Here is a 25,829-nt window from a genome sequence, read left to right on the forward strand (position 1 = left end):
CCTACTGCACCAGCCTACGGATTCCATTACTACCACTCATTGCACAGAATGCTGCATATGTTTGTACCTGTATATAGTATGCAAAGGGCTTATTTTTGGTATCTGTGTACCAAATAAATACAAAGGATATTTTCCAGAGTTTAACCCTCACCCTCTAAAAAAGGCTTTTGGCAGGCACTTTGACATGTAATGATTGCTACATCTCCTCCTTTCTTCACTTCTGGCCAACAGCCTAGGTGTGATCCCTAGTGCCAGACTTGACTGTGGTAATGTCAAGATGATAGCTGGAGGGAGTGGGAGAGGGAGAGAGAACACAGAAAAATCGAGAACAAAAATGTGGGGACTTGATTCACATTTCAGGGGTGGTTTGATTTATATTAACTCTTCATGGTCAAATCTTTACTGGTAAGAGTGCTACAAAAAATAAATTCATCTTTGGTTTCAAACATAAAATGAGATGACCTTATCATACCTTGGAATAGGACTTGGAAAAACCACTCACCTGTGCCAAGAGGGAAACTTTCCTTGGTGAGTGCGGGGGCTACAAACGATTTCTGCAACATTTAGGCTGTCATTTAAAACCACTGTTAGGATTCTAGCTCTTATGGGTGCAAAGAAAATTTTCCAGATTTGCACTAACTATAAACTGGAGCAGTGTCATCTTCCTGAGTCTGTAGAAAGATGACATTGGGCCTCCTGCTGCTAATAGCCTCATTAAACAACAGCAAAGCAAACATGATAAGACTGGAAATCAATTTCACTGATGATTTTCAGAGCTCTGAAGACATCAAGGAAACTAAAGTATCATGTTGGTTTTTTCATGCTGTTGGTTCAGAGAGGCAGCTGAAACAAGAACCAGAGTTCTTCATGGGAAGACCCAAAAATGGAGGCTAAGAGAAGTGTAAAGTAATAGAAATCTATTTCCTTGGCCTCCCCTCAGCTCTTTGCAGCAGCCAGGAAGGCTCTGAGGGAGAGGGAGAGGTTCAGTGTATATGACAGGAACAAGGCCAGGACCCTGGTAGAAATTCTAGCACACATTCCTATTCCAGTAGCTGGTGGTGGAGACAAGGCTGAGCTTCTCCCAAGGGCATTGTCCCTAGGACCTTGCTTGTCATCTTTTGTGTCTTCTACCTCTGGCTAGCAATTATGTGCTTAAAAAAATAATTGAGCCCTGCCTCAGAATGCCTGTTCTAGCCTTGCTCTGTGAAATTTCTTTTGATCATTTCTGCTGGAAAAAAAAAAGGAGACTGGGAAATTACACTGTATCTGCATTTGCTAATTGAACTTGCATTGATTTAGCGTTGTGTAAAAGGGAAGAATGGCAGGAACTCTCACACCTTAATCGTCTGATCTTTTCCGGAAATAGCCTTCTAAGAACTCCAGTGAGAGGCAAGTTTCAGAGAGGTAGCTGCGTTAGTCTGTATCAGCAAAAACAACGAGGAGTCCTTGTGGCACCTTAGAGACTAACAAATTTATTTGGGCATAAGCTTTTGTGGGCTAAAACCCTGTCATCAGATTCATGGAGTGAAAAATACAGTAAGCAGTATATATATATACAGCACGTGAAAAGATGGGAGTTGCCTTACCGAGTGAGGGGGTCAGTGCTAATGAGGCCAATTCAGTTAAGGTGGAAGTGGCCTGTTCTCAACAGTTGACAAAAAGAGGTGAATATCAAGAGAGGGAAAATTACTTTTGTTGTGCTAATGAGGCCAATGCAATCAAGGTGGATGTTGGCCATTTCCAACTGTTGACAAGAAGGTGTGAGTATCAGCAGAGGGAAAATAACTTTTTGTAGTGACACATTGTGATGTTCCCCTCTGGTGTTATCTGGACCAGTGATCTACTAGGCCTCTCCAATCCTTGATTCTGGGAGCCAGCCTTACCCTGCTCTGCTGTGAGAACCCCCACTTCTGGGCTGTTTATGCACAGCCTCTGGCATATCAGATAATCCCAGCTACTTGCAAGCGAATGACACTAGCCAATATCTCTGGTCCCAGACACAACCCTTGGAACTTCCATCTTGCAGTGTCCAGTTATGCCCACTGGACGCAGAAAGCTTATATGAGTTTGTCAGTTTGTCAGTTTAAGAAAGAAATTGATATGTACCAGGCTTGTTATCCCAAGGAGAGTCTCTGCCATACTTCAAACAAAATGCACTACTTCAGGTAGATTAAACAACCGGATTTATTAACTATAAAGATAGATTTTAAGTGATTATAAGTCAAAGCATAACAAGTCAGATTTGGTCAAATGAAATAAAAGCAAAACGCATTCTAAGCTGATTTTAACACTTTCAGTGTCCTTACAAATTTAGATGCTTCTCACCATAGGCTGGCTGGTTACTTTTCAGTCAAGCCAGTGTCCATTGTTCCTGTGAGGCTGTGCTGGGTTTGTCCTATCCATGCCATGACGAGTGTGAACTGCCTCTCTTTTTTTTGGAGAGTTTTTGCATGGGCTTGCTTTAAGCTATGAGGACACATTTTCAGCTCATAACTATGTACATGAAATTATAACCGATAAGCTTACTATAACATTACTGTAACAGTTACTATAACATCACTATAACAACCATGCTCAGTGCATTATGAACCTTCCGAAGGCACGCAAAAGATGAACATGGGGGTGCTGGGTGTTCCCCCAAGGTACAGAACATCACACATCCCCTCTCAGTTTACTGCAGGAGGGTTAGTCACTGACTAGCTTGAAGGCAATTTTTTGTTATAGTTCTCTTGGCATCCAGCCATTAAGCCATGAGGCTGTGTTCCTCAGTTTCCCCATTCACACACAGCAAACCAGTTTTTTTTATGGTTTCTCTGCTGTGATAAGCTTTAAACCTGTTTATAGGTATTAATTGAAAAGTAGTATTATCATAAGGTTTAACATCCATGTCGAAATTCTTATCCCCAAAACTTAACATTAATACCAACATTTTTATCACAGATGGATGTTTACAAGTATCTTTATGATACCATGCCCTCTGTTCAGTTAGTGTAATTTGAGGTTAGTTTGTTCATTATCCGTGGTGTCCTTTGACTCTCTCCCATGTAATCAGTCACTGGCTTCTCTTTCCCTCCAGTGTTTCCCTTTTTGTTGGCTCTTAATTTAATCATGTTTCTGGCATTTTGATGTCTCAGGGTCTGGTAAGATAAGGGTCCAGGGGGATCCTGCACATTGGCTGGCCCTTTGGGGAGCAGTCTCCCAACCCCAGGACTGTACATATGTAGAAAATCCAGCTCCCCTTTTGGGGTTACCCTGTGTTTCCCCCTCCCAGCACTAAGTCTTTCCCTGCCCCCTAGAGGGCTGTGATCTGTGCTCTCTGGGCAAGGTATGTTTACCTTTTGATCAGATTCACCTTTTCCCAGCTGCTTTCCCATAACTCCTCTCTGTGTCTCACCAGCCTGGGGAAAAACACTCCCTTCTCTGTCATTTGGGTTATTTGTATTCTGGCAGACTACCACCTGGCAATTTTCTGGTCCCAACTCCTCTGTTATCACAAGCATGGGAGCTGCATCTTGATTTAAAGAGACTCGGTTACTTTCATAGATTCATAGATACTAAGGTCAGAAGGGACCATCTGATCATCTAGTCCGACCTCCTGCACAGCGCAGGCCACAGAATCTCACCCACCCACTCCTATGAAAAACCTCACCCATGTCTGAGCTATTGAAGTCCTTAAATCATGGTTCAAAGACTTCAAGGAGCAGAGAAGCCTCCCTCAAGTCAACCATGCCCCATGCTACAGAGGAAGGCGAAAAACCTCCAGGGCCTCTCCAATCTGCCCTGGAGGAAAATTCCTTCCCGACCCCAAATATGGCAATCAGCTAAACCCTGAGCATATGGGCAAGATTCACCAGCCAGATACCTAGGAAAGAATTTTCTATAGTAACTCAGATCCCATCCATCTAATATCCCATCTCAGGGGATTTGGCCTATTTACCCTGAATATTTAAAGATTACTTTCCAAAACCTTATCAGAAATAGCATTCTGAAAAACTGGGACCTGGATTGGGGTACCCTCCATCACCCCTTTCTCTGTCCCCAAGAAGTCAGCTGTGTGACTGCTTCCCTCTAGGAGGTCAGTTACAGTTCCTCCTCAAAACTTGGGTCACAGGCAGAGTGCCCTCGTGCACAGATGCTGACACAGCTATCTTCCTAGTGTCCTAGGTATCCTGCCCCAAGTGACTAGTGAGGAGACATTCCTGTACCCCCACTATTCCTTCCCCAGTTTCCTCCTCTGGGCCCCCTCCTAAGACACAGTTCTTTGGGCTGCCTAAGAAGGGTTCTGTCTTTTGTTCAGCTGCAGAACTCTGCCAGCTAACAACTGGGACAGTTTCCGTAATCACCGATAACACCTCTCCTGCCCCTGCGCCTGAGATCATGTTGCCTTGTGCTGGAAAGGAGCCAGTCTCAGCCCCTTCCATACGTGGAAGCACCCTGCTTCCCTGTGTTACGGAGTCACAGGAATCCTCACCCACCTCAGTGGTTTCTGAGATACCCTGCCCCTTCTCTGGGCTCTCCTCTGGGACACATTGCTCTATGCTCCCTAGAGCCGGTTTTGCCGCTGTTTCAGCTGTGATCTGCTGGCAGCTAACAACCAGGACAGTTCTTTCATAGATTCATAGATACTAAGGTCAGAAGGGACCACTCTGATCATCTAGTCCGACCTCCTGAACAGCGCAGGCCACAGAATGTCACCCACCACTCCTATGAAAAACCTCACCCATGTCTGAGCTATTGAAGTCCTCAAATCATGGTTCAAAACTTCAAGGAGCAGAGAAGCCTCCCTCCAGTCAACCATGCCCCATGCTACAGAGGAAGGCAAAAAACCTCCAGGGCCTCTCCAATCTGCCCTGGAGGAAAACTCCCTCCCGACCCCAAACATGGCAATCAGCCAAACCCTGAGCACATGGGCAAGATTCACCAGCCAGATACCCAGGAAAGAGTTTTCTATAGTAAATCAGATCCCATCCATCTAATATCCCATCTCAGGGGATTTGGCCTATTTACCCTGAATATTTAAAGATCAATTACTTACCAAAATCCCATTATCCCATCATACCATCTCCTCCATAAACTTATCGAGTAGAATCTTAAAACCAGATAGATCTTTTGCCCCCACTGCTTCCCTTGGAAGGTTATTCCAAAACTTCACTCCTCTGATGGTTAAAAACCTTCGTCTGATTTCAAGTCTAAACTTCCTGGTGGCCAGTTTATACCCATTTGTTCTTGTGTCCACATTGGTGCTGAGCTTAAATAATTCCTCTCCCTCTCCTATATTTATCCCTCTGATATATTTAGAGAGAGCAATCATATCTCCCCTCAACCTTCTTTTAGTTAGGCTAAACAAGCCAAGCTCCTTAAGTCTCCTTTCATAAGACAAGTTTTCCATTCCTCGGATCATCCTAGTAGCCCTTCTCTGTACCTGCTCCAGTTTGAATTCATCCTTTTTAAACATGGGAGACCAGAACTGCACACAGTATTCTAGGTGAGGTCTCACCAGTGCCTTGTATAACGGTACTAAAACCTCCTTATCCCTACTGGAAATGCCTCTCCTGATGCATCCCAAAACCGCATTAGCTTTTTTCACAGCCATATCACATTGGCAGCTCATAGTCATCCTATGATCAACCAATACTCCAAGGTCCTTCTCTTCCGTTACTTCTAATTGATGCATCCCCAATTTATAACTAAAATTCTTGTTATTAATCCCTAAATGCATAACCTTACACTTCTCACTATTAAATTTCATCCTATTACTATTACTCCAGTTTACAAGGTCATCCAGATCCTCCTGTATAATATCCCGATCCTTCTCCGAATTGGCAATACCTCCCAGCTTTGTATCATCTGCAAACTTTATTAGCACACTCCCACTTTTTGTGCCAAGGTCAGTAACAAAAAGATTAAATAAGATTGGTCCCAAAACCGATCCCTGAGGAACTCCACTGGTAACCTCCCTCCAACCTGACAGTTCGCCTTTCAGTAGGACCCGTTGCAGTCTCCCTTTAACCAATTCCTTATCCACCTTCTGATGTTCATATTGATCCCCATCTTCTCCAATTTAACTAATAATTCCCCATGTGGCACGGTATCAAATGCCTTACTGAAATCTAGGTAAATTAGATCCACTGCATTTCCTTTATCTAAAAAATCTGTTACTTTTTCAAAAAAGGAGATTAGGTTGGTTTGGCACGATCTACCTTTTGTAAAACCATGTTGTATTTTGTCCCATTTACCATTGACTTCAATGTCCTTAACTAATTTCTCCTTCAAAATTTTTTCCAGGACCTTGCATACTACAGATGTCAAACTAACTGGCCTGTAGTTACCTGGATCACTTTTTTTTCCTTTCTTAAAAATAGGAACTATATTAGCAATTCTCCAATCATTTGGTACTATTCCTGAGTTTACAGTTCTTTCCTGGCAGGCATTACACCCCCATCCCTTCCTGATATGGTGCTGCTGCCAGCTGCAGTGTAGGAGTTGGTCTCAACCATCCTCCCACCTGGAAGCATGTGACTTCCCCCAGCTGCAGAAGAATCAAGGAGACTCTCTCCCATTCTCTCAGCAGTTCCTGAAACCTTACCCTTTCCCTCGGAGGTCCCAGTATAACACTCCCGCCTGCTGCAGGCAAATACTTTAACCTGAGCTACACAGAAAAAATCATTACCAAGGAGCAGGTCGAATAGGAAGTGATCCATCACCCCCACAGTCAAAACACTTTCCAAACCTTCCCAAACCACATGGATTTTTAGCTAGTGGTATGAGGAATCTGCTTTTGCCCATCCCCACAATCTCTGCCATTTGGCCAGGCAACATACTGGCCTTTGGGACCACACTCTGCTTAACCAGAGAGATCTGGGCCCCTGTATCCCTCTGCCCCAAGTATTCCCTGTTATCAATTTGGATAGCCTTAACATGCTCCATATCTGGTTCTGCAGAGGCTGACCTCACAGAACCAATATGATAGGTTTCAATTGGTTGGGGGGCTTCTGTGTTGAGGACAGCAGAACTAACATGAGCTATTGGTTGCCCGCTTCCTCCTAGCACAGGGCAGCTATTCCTCATGTGATCAGTGGAATTACACTGATGGCACCTTTTGGGCTCTTCTACTTTTACAGATTTGGGATAGGAGTTACCAGTAGAGGAATGTTTTTGGATAAGAGAATGTTTAGGCTCCCAGGCCTCTTCCCAGGGGCAAAATGGGATCCTCCCTTCCCACCAGTTCTAAACCCCTCTTTCTGTGGCCTGCCTTCAATAGAGGCTGGATTCTGTTCGAAGGCATCAGCTAAAAAAGCCATCTCATCCACAGACTTTAGATCTTTGACCCATAGATACTGCTTTACCTTAGCCTTACATATGCTTAGGAAATGCTCTTCAGCAACAAGATCCAACATTCCCTCAAAACTTGCCACCTCTCTACCCCTCACCCATTTTCCCAACAAATCTTTCATTTTGTTTACATATTCCCCATTACTCATACCAATATCCCTCTTAAGATTCCTACATTTAACTCTGTATGTTTCAGGGGTAATCTGAAAACTTCACAAAACAGTATCTTTAAATTTACAATAGTCTAAACTAAAGCATCTTCAATAGGCATTCCATTGAATACATTTCGAGCTTTGCAAGTTAATTTCGCAATCAGGGTAGGGACTCTCTTATCAGGGATTTCATGAATTACACACAGCCTTTTGAAGGTAGTCAGCTATTTAGCAATATCATCAGTCTCACTATATGCAGGACATAAGTGTTTTCATTTGTGTGTAAGGGGACTGTTGCCCCCTTACTAACATTCAGTGGGGGTGTTTTAGTTGCTAGCTCCCAGTACTCAAAGGGGAAGGGTCGATGGGGAATCATGATGCTGAGACTGACAGTCCCCAGGAACAATGGGGAGAGGCCAATGCTCCAGGTCAGCCTGAATGACAGGGCAGGCAGGCTAATCAGGGAGTCAGGAGGCCAGGGAGGTCCTGTTCTCCATGTGAGCTGGAATTGCCGGGGTCAGACAGAGTGGGGCCGAGCTAAGGAGAAAGCAGGGGTCTGAGCAGAGCTGTGCCAGATCCGATGTCTCCCTCCTCCCTGCATCCAGAACAGGGGCTGCTGCCATGGAGAAAGGGGCGATGGCTAAGGATCTCAAAGTACTTCACAAATATTTAATTGATTTATGCATAACAAGGCCCCGTGAAGTAGTTTTGTATTGCTGCCCCCATTTTACAGAAGGGAGAACTGAAGCACAGAGGGTAAATGGCTGGCCCAGTGTCACATGGAGAGTCAGTATCAGCGCCTGGAAAAGAAACCAGAACTGCTGCTATCAGTTCCTTGCTCCAACCTTTAGAGCATGCTTCTTTCTCTAAGTGCCTAGTGTATTAATGACAGAATACATATCGATACTTGTTCTCAACAAGTGTCTTCAGTTCCGTTTTGATCTAATATAATAAATGAATGAGACATGAGGTACGCTGTCGCCTCATAAAGCCAATGATAATGATGTTGCCAATTTTTCTGAAAATATTTCACCTCCTATTGCTATACTTAACTTCTAAGGCCCCAGTGACTGAAAGAAATTAGAAAAAATTATTTTCTTTTTCCTTTTTTTACTTTGTGCATTTGAAAGTAGTGTGTGAAGAGCCAGTTTCATTATTTCTCCAGTCCTGTTAATGCTAATATTACATTAGCACTGAAAGGCATCAACCAATATCAAGACCCCATTATGCTAATCACTGTACTGATGCACTGTATGAGACAATCCTTGCCCTACAGAGTTTACAATGTCTAAATAGACAAAACAGGGGGAAGGAGTGGAAGAGGAGTCAAAACTGAAGGTTTGTCTATATGGGGCTATCCAGTAAAGTTAATCTGAATTAACTAAAGGTATGAATTTGAAGGGGATTAATCAAACTGCATTAAATCCCTGTGTGGATGCTGTTATTCATAATTAAAGTGGTCTTAATTCAGTTTATCTTAATTCACTTTGGAAGTGAATTAAGGTAAACAGAATTAAAGCCACTTCAGTTCTGAACAAGGGTGTTCACACAGCACTTTAATGCGGGAGTTTCACTAATCTACTTCAAACGCACCTTTAATTAATTTAGATACGTTTTCCTGGATGCCCCAGTGTAGACAAGCCCAAGTGAAGTGACTTGCCCCACGTCACGCCACAGGTCAGTAGAAGAGTCTGGAATATAACTCAGGTCTCCTGCCTGCAGTATACAGTTGTGTTTCATGCAGAACACTGGGCATTGGATCTGGCTCGCACAGTTCATTTTCAGTCATGGTGTTTTCTGGCAGATGAATAATAAGAATAGTAATATCAGAAAGCTTCTCAGAATATTTTTGGGGAGGGAGGGAATATATTTCTTATTGTGCAGAGCTCCCTGTGGTCAGGAAAGCTAATCTCTAACCTAATTTACCTTCTGAGGGGGTTATAATATTATATGTCACCGCATATAATAGAGAAGAAGCTTGAGTATCTAGCCAGCCCTGGGAACATTATAGGTTTGTTAATACTCAAGGAGCATACTCACAAATGGAGGACTGTATACACAGTCACTCCACACTTTTAAAATCTCACTACATTTTAGGGCTCTGTAGTGCACCTTGTATTTTCCAGGCTCTATGGTGGCTGGATTGGGGAGGAGGCTAACCTTCAAAATCATCTGGACAGCTGTGGCCTCCTCCTTCATTCACGCTACCAATTGTTTCTATTATGAGAAGCCCAAGAGCAGTGCTAGCCTCTCACTGCTATTAGATGCTAATGCTTTAACCCTTAGATCCCTAAGGATAGGTTTCAGAATAGCAGCCGTGTTAGTCTGTATTCACAAAAAGAAAAGGAGTACTTGTGGCACCTTAGAGACTAACAAATTTAGTAGAGCATAAGCTTTCGTGAGCTACAGCTCACTTCATCGGATGCATTTGGTGGAAAAAAATATGTATCTCCCTTCTGTTTTTTCCACCAAATGCATCCGATGAAGTGAGCTGTAGCTCACGAAAGCTTATGCTCTACTAAATTTGTTAGTCTCTAAGGTGCCACAAGTACTCCTTTTCTTTATCCCTAAGGCTGTGTCTGTTTTTCTTAAGGTGAGGGACAGGAAACAAGTCAATGCTGCTCCAGCTCCCTCAGCAGACCTGGATCGCTTACCCTGCCAGCTACACGAAACTACTTCCTGCCCCTCTGTTGCCCCCACTCCCTCCAGCCTGTGAACAGCATCACATTCTTTCCCCACCTGTCCTACTTCACTGGCTGACTAGCCTCTCTGCATGGTGCCTCTTCTGGGCTCATGCCAAGAAGTCCCTTCTCACAGCTGCTGCTCTGAGCAGAGTCGCTTCTCTATGTGTGTGGCAGAGTTAGGATCGCACACAAGCCAGTGAGGAAGGGAACGTTCCTAGCAAGGAGTGGGTAGGGTAGGACTGCCTCCATCTAGGAATCCCAATGGTGCCCCTCCTCCTTGCAGCCACAGACCCTTTCTTCTCCAAGGAACAATAGCCCTTTATAGCCTTCCCACTAGTCTAGGAAGCTTGTCGGTCCTGATAGCATAAAACATCTCAGGATGAGCTAGCATCCTATGGGCTGAGAGGACAGCCAAAGAGGATTCCTGCCACAGTCTTGAGTGCAGCTGCTGTTTGAACCCTAGGTACTAGATTTAAGCAGAATAGCTTAGACCAATGGTTCTCATATTTACTTGATCGGGCCCCCCCTTCTTTTTGTCTGTAGTCGTTTGCGCCCCTCTCCCACAAGTACATATACTGCCACCCAGCTCTGAAGGCAGCACCACACCAGTAGCAGCACAGAAGTAAGGGAGGCAATGTCAAAAGTGACATTTGTCAATATCACTTTTCACAGCGGACTTAGCACCCCATTGCCACCCTTACTTGTGTGCTGCTGCTGCCAACCGGAGCCCCACCGCATTTTCTCTGTTCCCAGTGTTATGGGTGAGGGATTGTGGGGCTGGGAGGAGAGCCCAGGAGCTATGGCTGTCCTGTTCATCCCCACATCCAGGGTGTGTACGCCTGGGGCTGACAGAGCTCTTAAAGCAGGGTGGGGGAGAGAGGGGAGCACACAGTTCACACCTGCCATGACACATTCCCATGTCTCCCTTGGGAGGCCTGCCGCATAGTTTGAGAACACCTGGCTTGGACTGATAGCATTGCTCTCTCCTGTCTCCTTACAGCTCCTGTATGACAGTCCGAAAGCACGACAGGAGGTGGATCATCACTGGAGGGCGTCAGGGTGTCCCCATATTGTCCACATTCTGGATGTATATGAGAACATACATCAGGGGAAAAGATGCCTCCTCATCATCATGGAATGGTACGAACCAGGGAAGTCCCTTCCACCTGATCCACATTCCGGAGAGTAGAGGGAATGTGACCGCTGGATGTAAGAGCTGGGAGCAGTCCTGGCTGCACAGCCTTGCCATGCAGTAGCCTAGTGCATCTCTCTCTTTATAGGATTTATGGGGAAACCTGCAGCTGCTCCAAACAGCCGCTCTGTGGGAGGAACAAGAAAACTAATCATGAAACTAACCTTCCTTTGCACTCAGAAAAAAGTATCTTTATGGAAACATGGGTGTATTTAATACATATATTCAAACATGCATCTGTCACTTTCCTCAATACATTCTCGTGGGGGCTGACTGTCCTTATAAGGTCATTTGGCTCCCCTCAGGCTATAACTATACCTAAATCTTCCCACTGTCCTCTACCCTCTTGGTGCCACTGTTGCAATGGTGACTTCCTCTGGGGGGGAGGGAAGTTTAATATCTCTTAACAGTTCCTTATTTGCTTGCTTCGTTTGTTTTTCTCATCCCCAAATCTTAAAGAACTTTTTTGCAGTGCAGTAAGACCACAAGAATTGCTATCCGCCTTCTGAACCAGCATCTGACCTGTCATTTCTGGTCTCCCAGCAGAGATGAGTGGCATGTTGCCAATGTCAGTGATTCTGTTTTCTGGGAAATGCCTCACTACATATTAATTCACAGGCCTCAAAACTTCTGTTTTGTTGTTGTTGTTGTTTGTTTTTTAATTTAATGGTAGAGCAGGACAGCAATCTTCACTGGACCTATCAGGAACAGATTATTTAGCAAGTTCAAGTCTCAGAGACAGGCAGGCAGGTTACCTAGATTACATAAAACCATAGTTGCTGCAAGTCCATGCACACAAGATGATGCACACTCTGATGGAGATTTTCTTTGGCTCATTCCCCTGATTTTGTTTTGTATGTGTTCTCTGTTTCAGCATGGAGGGAGGGGAGCTGTTCAGTAGGATCCAGGAGAGAGGAGATCAAGCTTTCACGGAGAAAGGTAGAATGTCATGAGAAAGTCTGTGAGGTTTTATTTCCTTCACCCTCCCTCCCTACTCAAAATAAACGGAAAATGTTTGCGTAGTTTCTGCAGGAACTTTACTGGGTTCAGTTTTGTTTCCTGTTGTTTTAAATTTCTATTTTTTTATATTTAAAAAAATTTAATGTCACAGCTCAAGAAAATGAGAAGCTACCAGAATTGGCTAGATTTAGGCATAATGTGGAAAGCTAGACAAAAACTTCCTGACATACATCTGCTTATACACTTCAGTACTAAACTGCAGCAGCCCCTGATGTTCTAATTCCTGGTCCTCACACAGCTCTGCCAGCATACCCCCATCCTGACATGCAGTCCCTCCCTTGAGTAGCATCAGTTGTGTTCAGCTGTGTTGTGAATAAATGGCTATAACAAACACTTAGTACAGAAAGGCAACATGACTTGTTTAAGGTCCCACAGTGAATCAGTAAGAGGGCCTGGAACACAACAGGTTTGTTGTTGTTTATTAATTATTATTATTAGTTATTATTTGGACAGTACCATAAATGCACATGACTGCAAAATTCTACTTGCCCACTCACTGCTGGAGAAGTGGCTTACTTTTATTGAAGAGTAAAATATTATTAGAGTTGTTTCATTATTGTCCTCACGAAATGGGTAGGTGAGTGGAATTTATACCTGGGTTGTAAATTATCATGACCATTGTGCAAGGCTGGTATAGACGCCAGGTTTTCTGATTCCCAGTTTCCTATGCTAATCTCTAGTCTATGATGAATCTCTCAAGAGGCATGAGTGATTCATGTGGAGCACATGAACTGGATGCAGTTCTAAGGAGTGTACTGTGTAGTTCTGTCAGATACAAGACTCCAGAGGGAAAGAATGGTGCTGTGACTGTAGGTGATTCTACCCTGATAACAACACGACTTTTATGCATTATATACCTAGAGTGTTTTCTCCCAGATACCCATTCACAAACCTTTGGGGGACTACAAGAGAAAAATACTCCACTTGCGCAACAGGTGTGAGAAATTAATATCCCTCCTTCTTTGAGAGACCTCCCAAGATCCCACTCTCCACCCACCTAGCAGTTAGCTTCACAGTGCTCAGGGCCTAGGTAGTAAAGGAGAAGGGTATGCAAGGTTTTAACCTCACAGCTTCCAAATGGGATGCATTTTTCCCCCCTTTGATGTTTCTGCCTGACAAGGCACAGTTTGTGCCCTCAAGCAAGACATTTCTATCAGTCCAGACCTGGATATTCCAGCCAAAGCAGGAGACTTGCTTTATACCCAGATGGGTCTATATAAACTAGGTTTGCCTGGTTACAGTAAAATAATCTTGGCTTTCCCCTCCCAGCCTCTGAAGCTGAGAGCATCACTTTATTTATGCTCCTACCTGTGCAGAAAACGAACAGCCAAGTTAAAGATATTAACTCTGACCTCTGTTAATTCAGACAATGTTGAATAATATAGATATTTATGTAGTCTTGTGAATTTAAGATAGTGTTGACCCATAACAGTGGGAACAGAGAAAATGAGAGAGAGACTGCAGGTGAAGTACCTTAGGGGGTTGAAGCCAAAACCAGCACTTGCTCTAGAATAGCTGTTCAGCACACAGAACTGGGGGTGGCCACAACCCTCTTTCTCTGAAATGACCTCCCACATAAAGCTCTTCTGGCTGCCGCAAGTTGATGAACTCTTCCAGGCTCCACTTCACAAAATCTGTTGCTGGGGGGACAGTCAGCTCACTGGCCACTAGAATTTCCTGCTGGAGTATGTATCAAGTGCAGAAATTAGACATAAAAATAAAGTGGTGAAAAAATATACTAGGATAGGCGGTGCAGCATGAAATGGCTAATTCACTTTAATTTTTATATGAGGAGACACTGTTAAGGCTGCTGAGGACCAAAAATGTAACCTACCATGCTATTATTATATTATGATGTTGATCTGATGCTAAAAGAATTTTTAGCCCCTGCAGAAGTAGGTGTGCACTGTTAGTTAAGCTTCTCTGCTGGGCAACCCAAAAATATATCCAGGGGCACTTTCTTCATGATCTTGCACATTGCTCCATGCTCTGCTATGCCCTTAGTACTCTGTTCTGATGAGCACAGCAAAGCATTAATTTACAAGTACACACTGAGCAGGAGTCTCACCTATTTAAGTTACTGTGCCTGCTCATGAGAATGGCTGAGCTGCCGGGGGATTGTGGGGTATGATTGCCTTCAAAACAAAAACACAGCTGTTGAGGCTAATTTTAGGTTTTTCTGCACTGACGCTAGCCCTGTATACAGACAAGCTGGATGTAACTCAGAAACATTCCCAAGCACGTCTCTGAGCTACGGTGGGAATGTTAATATGACCTTTCTCTAAAATTATATTTATAGAGGCCTCTGAGATAATGAGAGACATCGGAACAGCCATCCAGTATCTGCATGCAATGAACATTGCCCATAGAGATGTCAAGGTGAGGCCTGAATGTGCCTATGCAGGGGAGAAAAGTTAAACTAAAAACAAGTGGATGGTGGTGATCTATATAACATTTACGAATACAGTACAGCATAGGTGCTGGAAGTAGGGGTGCTGCCACACCCCCTGGCTTGAAGTGGTTTCCTTTTTATACAGGATTTACAGTTTCGTTCAATGGCTCTCAGCAGCCCCTCTGTACAAATTGTTCCAGCACCCCTGCAGTAAGGTGGCCAAAGTGTTCCTGTTTCACGCCAATGCGGGGAGGATCTGTTCATACCCAATCAGTTCAGGGTCTGAATACCTACCCACATCAAGGCCAATGGTTTTCAGTTACATATGCAACACAGAAAGATCTAGGTAGTCATAACTGGTATTAAAGAGACATTCAACTTGAAGTCTAGTTAATTTAAAAAATATATTAAATTGTTTCAGATACTGCACCCGCACCTGAAGTCCCCTTGTCAGTTTTTGTAGTTTCAGAATCATATTTTCCTATTTTATGTTTTCAAAAGACCACAAAAAAAGGAGAAAACTGCCTGTGTAGAGGAAAGTATGAAACCAGTTCCACACAAAATAAACAAAACGGGGAGGCGGAAGAGAAATTAATATTAGACTTGATCCTAACAGGGAGGTATTGGTTGCAAATCTGAAGGAGGAAGGCAACTTGGGTGAAACTGATCATGAAATGACCGATTTCATGATTCTAAGGAAAGGAAGGAACGAGAACAGCGGAATAAGGACAATGGGCTTTGAAAAAGCAGATTCAGAAAACTCAGAACTAGTAGGTAAGGTCTCAAGGGAAGAAAATCTAAGGAAAAAAGAATTCAGAAGAGCTGGCAATTTCTCAGTGACAATATTAAAGGCACAACATGTAAACTATCCTGTTGCGAAGAAGAGACAGTAGGACCAGCAAGAAATCAGTATGGCTGCTTTAATGACCTGAAGATCAAAACGGAATGCTACAGGGAAACATGGACAAATTGCTAAGGATGAATACAAAAGAACAGTGCAAATCTGTAGGGACAAAATCAGAAAGGCTAAGGTACAAAATGAGTTACATCAAACAAAGAATATAAAAGAGAGTAAGACGAGGTTTTATAAATATAGTAGGAGCAAGAAAAAGATGAAGGAAAGCATAGGTACACTACTTAGTGGGAAAAGAGAGCTAATGATGGAAGAAATGAAGAAGATTGGGGTGTTTTGTTTTGTTTTAGTCGTCACTAAAAAAGGTTTCAATGTAACCAGATGCTTAACACAATATTAACAACAAGGGGAAGGAACACAAGCCAGAATAGGAAAAAAATAGGTTAAAGAATATTTAGATATTTAAGATGTATTCAGATTGGCAGGGCCTGATTAAATGCACCCTGAGGTACTTAAGGAACTCGCTGAAGCATTCTGAGAACTGTTAGCAATTACCTTTGGGACCTCACCTGTCCCCCATGAGTTCTCAGAGGACTGGAGAAGGGAAAATCTTTAAAAAGGGGAACAAGAGGAGCTGGGGAATTATAACCAGTCAGCTTAACTTTGATACCTGGAAAGATACCGGAATAAATTAGTGAACAATCAGTTTAGAAGCAACTAGAGAATAATAAGGTGCTAAATAGCAGCAAATATAGATTTGTGAAGAACAAATCATGCCAAGCCAACCTAATTTCCTTCTTTGACAGGGTTACTGACCTAGGAGACAGGGGAAAGCAGTAGATGTGATATATCTTGATTTTAGTAAGGCTTTTAACACATTCCCACATGACATTCTCATAAGCAAACTAGGAAAATGTGGCCCACACTATAAAGTGGGTGCACAGCTTGTTGAAAGGTCGTACTCAAAGAGCTATTGAGTTATCAATGGTTCGCTGTCAAACTGGGAGGGTATTAGGGGTCAGTCCTGGGTCTGGTACTGTTCAACATTTTCATTAATGACTTGGAAAACAGAGTGGAGAGTATGCTTATAAAATTTACAGCTGATACCAAACTGGGAGGGGTTGCAAGCACTTTGGAGGACAGGATTAGAATTCAAAATTACCTTGACAGATTTGAGAATTGGCCTTGTATTGAATTTCGTCTTATTGATTTCAGACAAAGTACTACAAAGTACTAAACTTAGGAAAGAAAAATCAAATGTGCAACTACAAAATGAGGAACAACTGCTAGACACAGTACAGATGAAAAATATCTGGTGCTTATAGTGGATCACAAATTGAATATGAGTCATCAATATGATGTAATTATAAAAAAAGGCTAATATAATTCTGGGTTGTATTAACAGGATTGTTATATGTAAGACAAGGGAGTAGATTGTCCTGTTCTATTCAGCACAGGTGACGCTCCAGCTGAATATTGTATCCACTTTTGGGCAACACACTTTAGGAAAGATGTAGACAAATTGGAGAGAATCTAGAGGAGAGCAACAAAAATTTTAAAAGGTCTAAAATACTAACCTATGAGGAAATATTAAAATAACTGGGTATGTTTTGTCCTGAGAAAAGAAAACTGAGGGGAACCTGATAAATCTTCATATATGTTAAGGAATGTTATAAAAAGGACAGTGATCAATAGTTCTTTATGTCCACTGAAGGTAGGCCAAGAAATAATGGGCTTAATCTTCAGTAAGGGAGATTTAGGTTAGATATTAGGAAAAGTTTTCTATCTATAAGGAAGTTGAGTAGTGGGATGGGTTACCAAGGGAGGTTGTGGAATCCCTGTCACTGGAGGTATAGGAGAACAGGTAAGAGAAACACCTGTCAGGCTTGGTTCTGCTTCAGGGTGTGGGGGCTGGACTAGATGACCTCTCAAGGTCCCTTCCAGTCCTACATTACTATGATTCTATGATTTTTTTAAAATCTAACCACTTTTCATTGGCAATCTGAGGTGTTGTAACAACAGCAGGTAAAAAAATTTTTTTGCACTCCTGTCTGAATATTTCTTAAGTTGTCTGTCTCTCTTCAAGAATGTTTTAAAATTGCTAATGAAAATGAGGATGATGTTGGAAGGTCTGGCTGTGCTTGAGCATCATGTATTGCTAGTACCTGGTAATTATTTGTGGCACAATACTGAAGAGAATCATTCCAGAAAGCAGGTCTGGATTTCAGACCCTGATTTAGAATAGTGGTAAGAACCTCAGGCTATTCCAGAGAAGAAAGAATGCCTGGCTTGCATAGAGTATACACACTTGCAAAACAGGTGTTGGTGCACTCAGCCATCCTCTCCATAAGGCCATGTAGAACTATACTCCTGGCTATTTAGTGTTCCTCAGCATCAATGAAATGCCTCAGTCCCATTCAGCAGAGGACATACAGCCTGTCCTGAAATAGACGTTTGACACACTTGTACCATTTCTATGCAAGCCCACTTTATATGTAGGATGTGTTTTATAGTTATGGCAGTGGCACTGCTTACAGCTCTTGCAAACTCAGCTCTGAGGTAGTCCAGATGTAAATTCAACTTTTCAAATATTCGTAATGTTATTGCCGAGTTCAGAATCAGGAGGAGTAGGAAGAGCTCATTCAACACTACCATGCAGAACTGAATTAAGGTACTAGGTAATATTTGCCAGCCTCTTTAGTGGGGGAGATTTGGCAGGCTTTTGCTATTAAATTACTGTATTTACATAGTATTTGTAGTTTGCTAAGCACTTTACAGACAAAATAAAGACAAGACACATGCCCCCAAAGAGCTTACAATCTAAATACTCAGTGTACATATGAGGGATGGGATGTAACAAAGAACAAGTGATTTAGTGGTGGGGGTTAGTACCTATCCTATTCTCATTCCACAACTTATTTATGTGTGTGTTTTCTAGCATGTATTTCTGTTCACATTTAGTTGAGAGGAGGACTAGGGTTTATAGGGCTCATGGAAGGAGTGTGTTTTAAAGAGGGACTTGGAGGATGATTTACAAGTTAAGGGACTAAATTCCATGTACTTTGGCATGACTGAGTTTGTGCCAATGCCAAACATAAACATGAGAACTAGATGCTGGCTGGCTACACAACACGTGCCAATGCACAGCAGGCTAATGCAGAAATAGTACAAACTGGTTAGCTATCCCTCAATTCCTTCCTCCCTCAAGTCCTTCCTCAAAACATGTTTCTTCCATCCTAATAACCCCAGTGTGTAAGAGGGCATATCTGTGTACAGAACTCAGGTATCAGAGGGGTAGCCGTGTTAGTCTGTATCCACAAAAACAATGAGGAGTCCGGTGGCACCTTAAAGACTAACACATTTATTTGGGCATAAGCTTTCGTGGGTAAAAACCCACTTCTTCAGATGCATGGAATGAAAATTACAGAAGCAGGCATTATTATACTGACACATGAAGAGAAGGGAGTTACCTTACAAGTGGAGAACTAGTGCTGACAGGGCTAATTCAGTCAGGTTGGATGTGTTCCACTCCCAATAATTGATGAGGAGGTGTCAATACCAAGGGGGAGAAAGTTGCTTTTGTAGTGAGCCAGACAAATGAATTTTAGTTCTGCAGTTTCTCTTTGAAGTCTGTTTTTGTTGTTGTAGTATGGCTACTTTAAAGTCTGTTATAGAATTGTGATCACAGAAAACCCCTTGGGAACTGCCAGCTGATATGCTGGGACTACCCCTAAGCCTGTTTTCCCCTCTGCCAGCTTGGGACTTCAGAATGCTGCCTGATTTGAGCCAGACACACTAGCCTGCTACAAACCCAGACCCAGGTCTGAACCACTTCCCGCAAATGCTGCAGGCTTAACTGAAAACAGCTTAAGAAGTGTTCCTGTCTCCAACACTCAGGTATCCAGCTCCCAATGGGGTCCAAACCCCAAATAAATCCGTTTACCCTGTATAAAGCTTATACAGTATAAACTCATAAATTGTTCTCCCTCTATAACACTGATAGAGAGATATGCACAGCTGTTTGCCCTCTGAGGTATTAATACATACTCTGGGCTAATTAATAAGTAAAAAGTGATTTTATTAAATACAAAAATTAGGATTTAAGTGGTTCCAAGTAATAACAGACAGAACAAAGGGAATTATCAAGAAAAATAAAATAAAACACGCAAGTCTGAACCTAATACAGTAAGAAAGTGATTACACATGAAATCTCACCTTCAGAGATGTTCCAATAATCTTCTTTTACAGACTAGCCTCCTTCTGGTCTGGGTCCAGCAATCACTCACACTCCTGTGGTTACTGTTCTTTGTTCCACTCTCTTTCAGGTATCCTTTGGGGTGGAAAGGCTATCTCTTGAACCAGCTGAAGACAAAATGGAGGGGTCTCCCAGGGGCTTAAATAGACTTTCTCTTGTAGGTGGAAACCCACTCCTCTCTCCTATGCAAAATCCAGCTCCAAGATGGAGTTTTGGAGTCACATGGGCAAGTCACATGTCCATGGATGACTCAGTTTTTACAGGCAGCAGCGCTTGCCTACATGCTATCTTGAATGTCTCCAGGAAGACTTCTTATGTGGATTGGAATCTTCCAAGATCCATTGTCAGTTAAGTGTTTTCTTGATTGGGCACTTAACTTGCACATTCCTTTCTCAAGAGCTGACCAAATGCTTTACTAAGGCTACTTTAACTCAAACAAGTACACAGACAATTCATACCTTTGAATACAAAAATGACACATACATACAAATAGGATGAATATATTCAGTAGATCATAACCTTTGCAGAGATATTACATGGCATATGTAGCATAAATCATTACAGTTATGTCATATATACATTCATAAGCTATTTCCATAAAATTGTTGGTTGCAACGTCATAAGAATGTCCAGGGAGATGGAAGTATTCTCCTACTGGCTTTTGTATGTTACCATTCCTGATGTCTGATTTGTGTCCATTTATTCTTTTCTGTAGACTGTTCAGTTTGACCTATGTACATGGAAGAGGGGCATTGCTGGCACAAGAAAGCATATATCACATTAGTAGATGTGCAGGTGAATGAGTCCTGATGGTGTGGCTCATGCGGTCCTCTGATGGTGTCGCTAGAGTAGATATGGGGACAGAGTAGGCAACAGGGTTTGTTACGGGGATTGGTTCCTGGGTTAGTGTTTCTGTGGTGTGGTGTGTAGTTGCTGGTGAGTATTTGTTTCAGGTTGGGGGGCTGTCTGTAAGTGAGGACTGGCTTGCCTCTCAAGATCTGTGAGAGTGAGGGATCGTTTTCCAGGATAGGTTGTAGATTGTTGATGATGTGCTGGAGAGGTTTAAGCTGGGGGCTGTACATGATGGCCAGTAGTGTTCTGTTGTTTTCCTTGTTGGGCCTGTCCTGTAGTAGGACTTCTGGGTACCCGTTTCGCTCTGTCAGTTTGTTTCCTCTCTTCCCCAGGTGGGTATTGTAGTTTTAAGAATGCTTGATAAAGATCTTGTAGGTGTTTGTCTCTGTCTGAGGGATTGGAGCAAATTCGGTTGTATTTTCGGGCTTGGTTGTAGACAATGGATGATGTGATGTGTCCTGGATGGAAGCTGGAGGCATGTAGGTAAGTATAGCGGTCAGTAGGTTTCCGGTATAGGGTGGTGTTTATGTGACCATCACTTATTGGAACTGTAGTGTCCAGGAAGTGGATCTCTTGTGTGGACTGGTCCAGGCTGAGGTTGGTGGTGGGGTGGAAATTGTTGAAATCCAGGTGGAATTTTTCAAGGGCCTCCTTCCCATCTTCATCATATGGACCCACGGGTTAAAATGAAGAGGAACAGCGCAGCAACTACACACCCCGCCAGAGAAACTCTAATCCAGGAACCAATCCCTGTAATAAACCCCGTTGCCTACTCTGTCCCCATATCTACTTTAGCGACACCATCAGAGGACCCAACCACATGAGTCACACCATCAGGGACTCATTCACCTGCACATCTACTAATGTGATATATGCCTTCTTGTGCCAGCAATGCCCCTCTGCCATGTACATTGGCCAGATTGGACAGTCTCTATGTAAAAGAATAAATGGACACAAATCAGAAATGGTAACATACAAAAGCCAGTAGGAGAGCACTTCAGTCTCTCTGGACATTCAATAACAAGACTTCAAGTAGCCATACTACAATGAAAAAACTTCAGAAACAGACTTCAAAGAGAAACTGCAGAACAAAAATTCTTTTACAAATTTAACACCATTAATTTGGACTTGAATAGGGACTGGGAGTGTCTGGTTCACTACAAAAGCAACTTTCCCTCTCTTGGTATTGACACTTCCTCATCAGTTATTGGGAGTGGACTACATCCAGCCTGATTGAATTGGTCCTGTCAGCACTAGTTCTCTACTTGTTAGGCAATTCCCTTCTTTTCATGTGTCAGTATAATAATGCCTGCATCTGTAATTTTCACTCCATGCATCTGAAGAAGTGGGGTTTTTACCCACGAAAGCTTATGCTCAAATAAATCTGTTAGTTTTTAAGGTGCCACCGGAATCCTCATTGTTTTTGTGTACAGAACTGTAATTTCAGAGTGTTTTCTTCTCCCTCCCAGTGAAGTTAAATAAAGTCCTTACTTACTAATACTTGAACTCCCAGTTCCCTTTGACTCAGTGCTTAAGAACCTTCCTCCTCTTCTCTCAGAGTGCACTGTGCAATGATGCTAGTACACAGATTGGAAGGGCAGAATTAGTTCAGTTTTGGGGGAAAAGCTGTATCTTGGTGTTAGTTTTAATAGAGTAGTATCAGACACTGGCCATGGATCTAGATTTTAAGATGAGCTGTTACCAGTACCCTGGTTCTTAGCTCCTACTGCCTCATGGAAACACAAAGCATGGATTGATATCTTCATCAGCTTAGATGCCATGTAGGTCAGAAAGAATAATCCCCCAAAGTGTAATGTTCTAAAGAGGAGTTCATAGAAAGCCTGTTCCTGCACCCATTGAAGTCAATGGGAGTTTTGTCATTGACTCCAGTGGGTGCAGGACTGAGCCCATTTTTCTGTGATTATTGGGTTGGGAAAGATTTTGATGCCTGCTGTAGGCAAAGATGCTGTCAACTGTGAAACAGGAATGATCCTAACTATGGGGTGGGGAAGTGAGGAGAGAGAGAATGCAGCAGTTTGTGGCCGTGTGGATGAATTAGGAGTATAGCCCAATAGAATTTATTTTGAGACCCTTCTCCTGTGTTGTTGCAATTACCTTTTCTCTTGGTGCCATTCCAGCCTGAAAACCTACTTTACACATCCAAAGAAAAGAACGCAGTGCTCAAGCTCACAGACTTCGGGTTTGCCAAAGAGACCACTGTACAGAATGCACTGCAGACGCCCTGTTACACTCCATATTATGTGGGTGAGTCTTCTGGGGGGCCCTCCTCCACATGTATAATCATCCCAGCAAGCCTGGAGACCTCGGGAAAGCTCCCCATGCTGTGAAGGGCACCTCTTCTCTCCCACAGAGATGAAAAGGAGGAACCAAGAATTTTAATTGAGGTCATACTTGGAAACTAACCTAGTCCCAACACAGAGTTCAAGCCCTTTTACGTGGGAAGGAGAGAGAAAATGTAATGGCACACTTAGCTACACAGAAGTAATGTTGGCTTTTTCACTGTGGTTTGATGTGATAAAATCCATAATCCGAACCCAGCCTTCACAACCATTGGATGTTTTCTTGCAAAACTTCGCTTAATATAAAAACATGGTGAGAGAAAACAGGGTGATTGATCATTCCCCTAACTATAAAGGTGCATTTTTAAACTAGGAAAATGGAGGAATTAGTAATCCAAGAACAAAATTTAGTCTTGGTTGAAATGTTGCCGTCCTTGCATCCAGCAATGTGTACAAACGTACTGAATGTCTCATTATGCTGTACTTGTACTAATTCTAGGGTACACCCGCTGCAATCTTTAGGATAGTGATTTCCTCAAGATAGGATGAAAAGTCACTCTCCCTTGTATGGCTGAGTCAATTTGCACTCATAACACCTCTTTGGGGATGAGAAGGGATAATAAAAAGCCTTCACTATTTTGGCAGAACTGGTCCCCTTTGCTATACAGATGAAAGCCTATTTGATGTTTTTAATGGGGTAAGTATCTTCGGGGGGAGAGAGGGAACTAAAGTGATAATGGCAAAAACCATGTAAAGAAAAACAGCACTAGGAAAACAACATTGGACTGTACTCACCATGCATAGGATCAGCACACTGATGTGTTAAAGGAATTAATATCCACATATTTTAATGTCCTATATATTTGCACATGACCAGACTGACACTTCCCTTTCCATACCTCTATAAACCAGCATGAATTGCTCATTTACCCAGAGAATCTTTTTCTTACTAAGCAAACCTAAAAACAATTTGTTTTGCCTAAGAAAAAAAAATTTCCCCATCTCCTGAGTCCCTGACATCTTTTTTCTCATTTTTGTACTTTTGTAAGAATTAGATGCTGTGGAATATAATAATTCTGGCTGGAGCCAACCACAATCCAGGCAGGTGCTGTTCACGACTTCCCCACATAGCTCTGTCAGTGCGCTTCAGTTCCAATCTCTGCAATATGCATTCCTGTTTATTCCAATCCTGGATCCCCATAAAGTCCTCAGCTGCAGCACCCTCTGCTACTTTAGCTCAGGACTTCTCTTGAGCAGAGATTTGCCAATCAGGAATTGTGCGGTTTTTCAAATTGACACCTGCACATTTGGAGCTCCATAGAGACCACACGGCAGTCTGTAAATAGAAAAGATTACCCAGTGATAGCAATCGCTTATTTTTTTCCTGCAACAAATATTTGTTGTCATTTTATACTACTACTTGCTTTTTAGAGGTGAGGAAAATATCTGGCAATCAATTGTTTCTAATTTTTCCCTTCTTCAGCCCCAGAAGTCCTCGGTCCTGAGAAATATGACAAATCATGTGACATGTGGTCTCTTGGTGTCATCACATATATTCTGTAAGTATAAGATATGGGGACAGATGAATAAACAAGAGTAGGCCAGCTATTAGCAGACTTTCGACCCATATGTCCTGCCCTACCTCCATCCCAGACACCATTGCTGCATTAATAACTTTTTCATGATATTTGCACTACTCATCCCATCTTTGGAAGAATCATAGGCTGTTGGATTTTATATGGGAGAAAGGAATGTGTGGATTTCCTAGGTATAACCATTCCATGCACCTCTCTTACAGCCTGTGTGGGTTTCCTCCATTTTACTCCAACACCGGACAAGCCATTTCCCCAGGGATGAAAAGGAGAATTCGGATGGGGCAATATGGGTTTCCCAATCCAGAATGGTCTGAAGTATCAGAAGAAGGTAACTGAACTAGCCTGTGTCTCTGTTGCTCACACATACACACTGGATGGTGAGAGGGGTATGTGTTTACATTTCAGACTGTTTCTAAGGAATCTTTCTTTTGTGATGCTCTTTAAATCAAGACTTTATGAAATGATACAGGGAAGGACTAGGGATTGATGCATTTCCTGAGCAGTGTCGAACATAAACAACAGAAAACTTTTATTGAAGGGCACTTAGTGCTGGTGAGAGGTGTTAGATAAGCATCCCTGGAAACTGAAGACCTTAATCCATAGAACAGTGTGATGCAAGGTGAGCTGCAGGGGAGAACTCAGACATTGGCCTCCTAATTGATACTGCCAACTTCTCAAAATAATTTTTGTGATGTGGATGCTTATCATCCAGGTATTAGACTGAGGTAAATGATCTATTTCAGCTAAACTAGTGACCAAAGTCAGCTGTTGAGTGGTGACCTGGAATGAATTAAAATCAGTGTACTAGAAGTGGAAGGCTCTGGTTCCCTATTACTACACCAATTTCCTAGATCACCTACTCTCACTTGCCAGACCATGAAATAAGGAAAGGGAAATAAGTTCAGCAGCTTCTGATCATACTTCTAATGATAGAATGGCTTGTTAGAAAAGAAGTGGGTTATGCTGTGATAACACCCTTTAATTTTTACTTACTGAGTGAAAACCAGGTATCATCACTGTGTCACACTGTGAGATGTGGTACAGCTGTCCATTAATGGGATCTAATGGATGTGCATGCGGAGTGGGCCACTGTACATTTAATGTGAAGGAGGATGCATCAGTTGTTTGTCCCTATGTGAATACTCATTCTCCCCTGGATTCTGTTCCTATCCTGTCCCAGGATAGCAGTTATTAAAATGCTA

The 25,829-nt window shown here is 42.7% G+C and overlaps 1 protein-coding gene across 4 annotated transcripts in view; it reads left to right on the top strand.

Moving 5' to 3' along the window:
• The window catches only part of MAPKAPK3 (MAPK activated protein kinase 3), a 75,446-nt gene that overhangs the window by 43,899 nt on the left and 5,718 nt on the right, over positions 1–25,829 (top strand). For all 4 annotated transcript variants that reach the window (XM_043518506.1, XM_038411217.2, XM_038411219.2 and 1 more), the window contains exons 3-8: positions 11,169–11,308; positions 12,235–12,299; positions 14,680–14,759; positions 22,871–22,997; positions 24,516–24,591; positions 24,831–24,955. In XM_043518506.1, coding sequence (XP_043374441.1) covers positions 11,169–11,308; positions 12,235–12,299; positions 14,680–14,759; positions 22,871–22,997; positions 24,516–24,591; positions 24,831–24,955 — 613 coding nt within the window. The remainder of the gene's footprint in view (positions 1–11,168; positions 11,309–12,234; positions 12,300–14,679; positions 14,760–22,870; positions 22,998–24,515; positions 24,592–24,830; positions 24,956–25,829) is intronic.

The sequence above is a fragment of the Dermochelys coriacea genome, chromosome 7, assembly GCF_009764565.3.
Source record: "Dermochelys coriacea isolate rDerCor1 chromosome 7, rDerCor1.pri.v4, whole genome shotgun sequence".
NCBI lineage: Eukaryota > Metazoa > Chordata > Testudines > Dermochelyidae > Dermochelys > Dermochelys coriacea.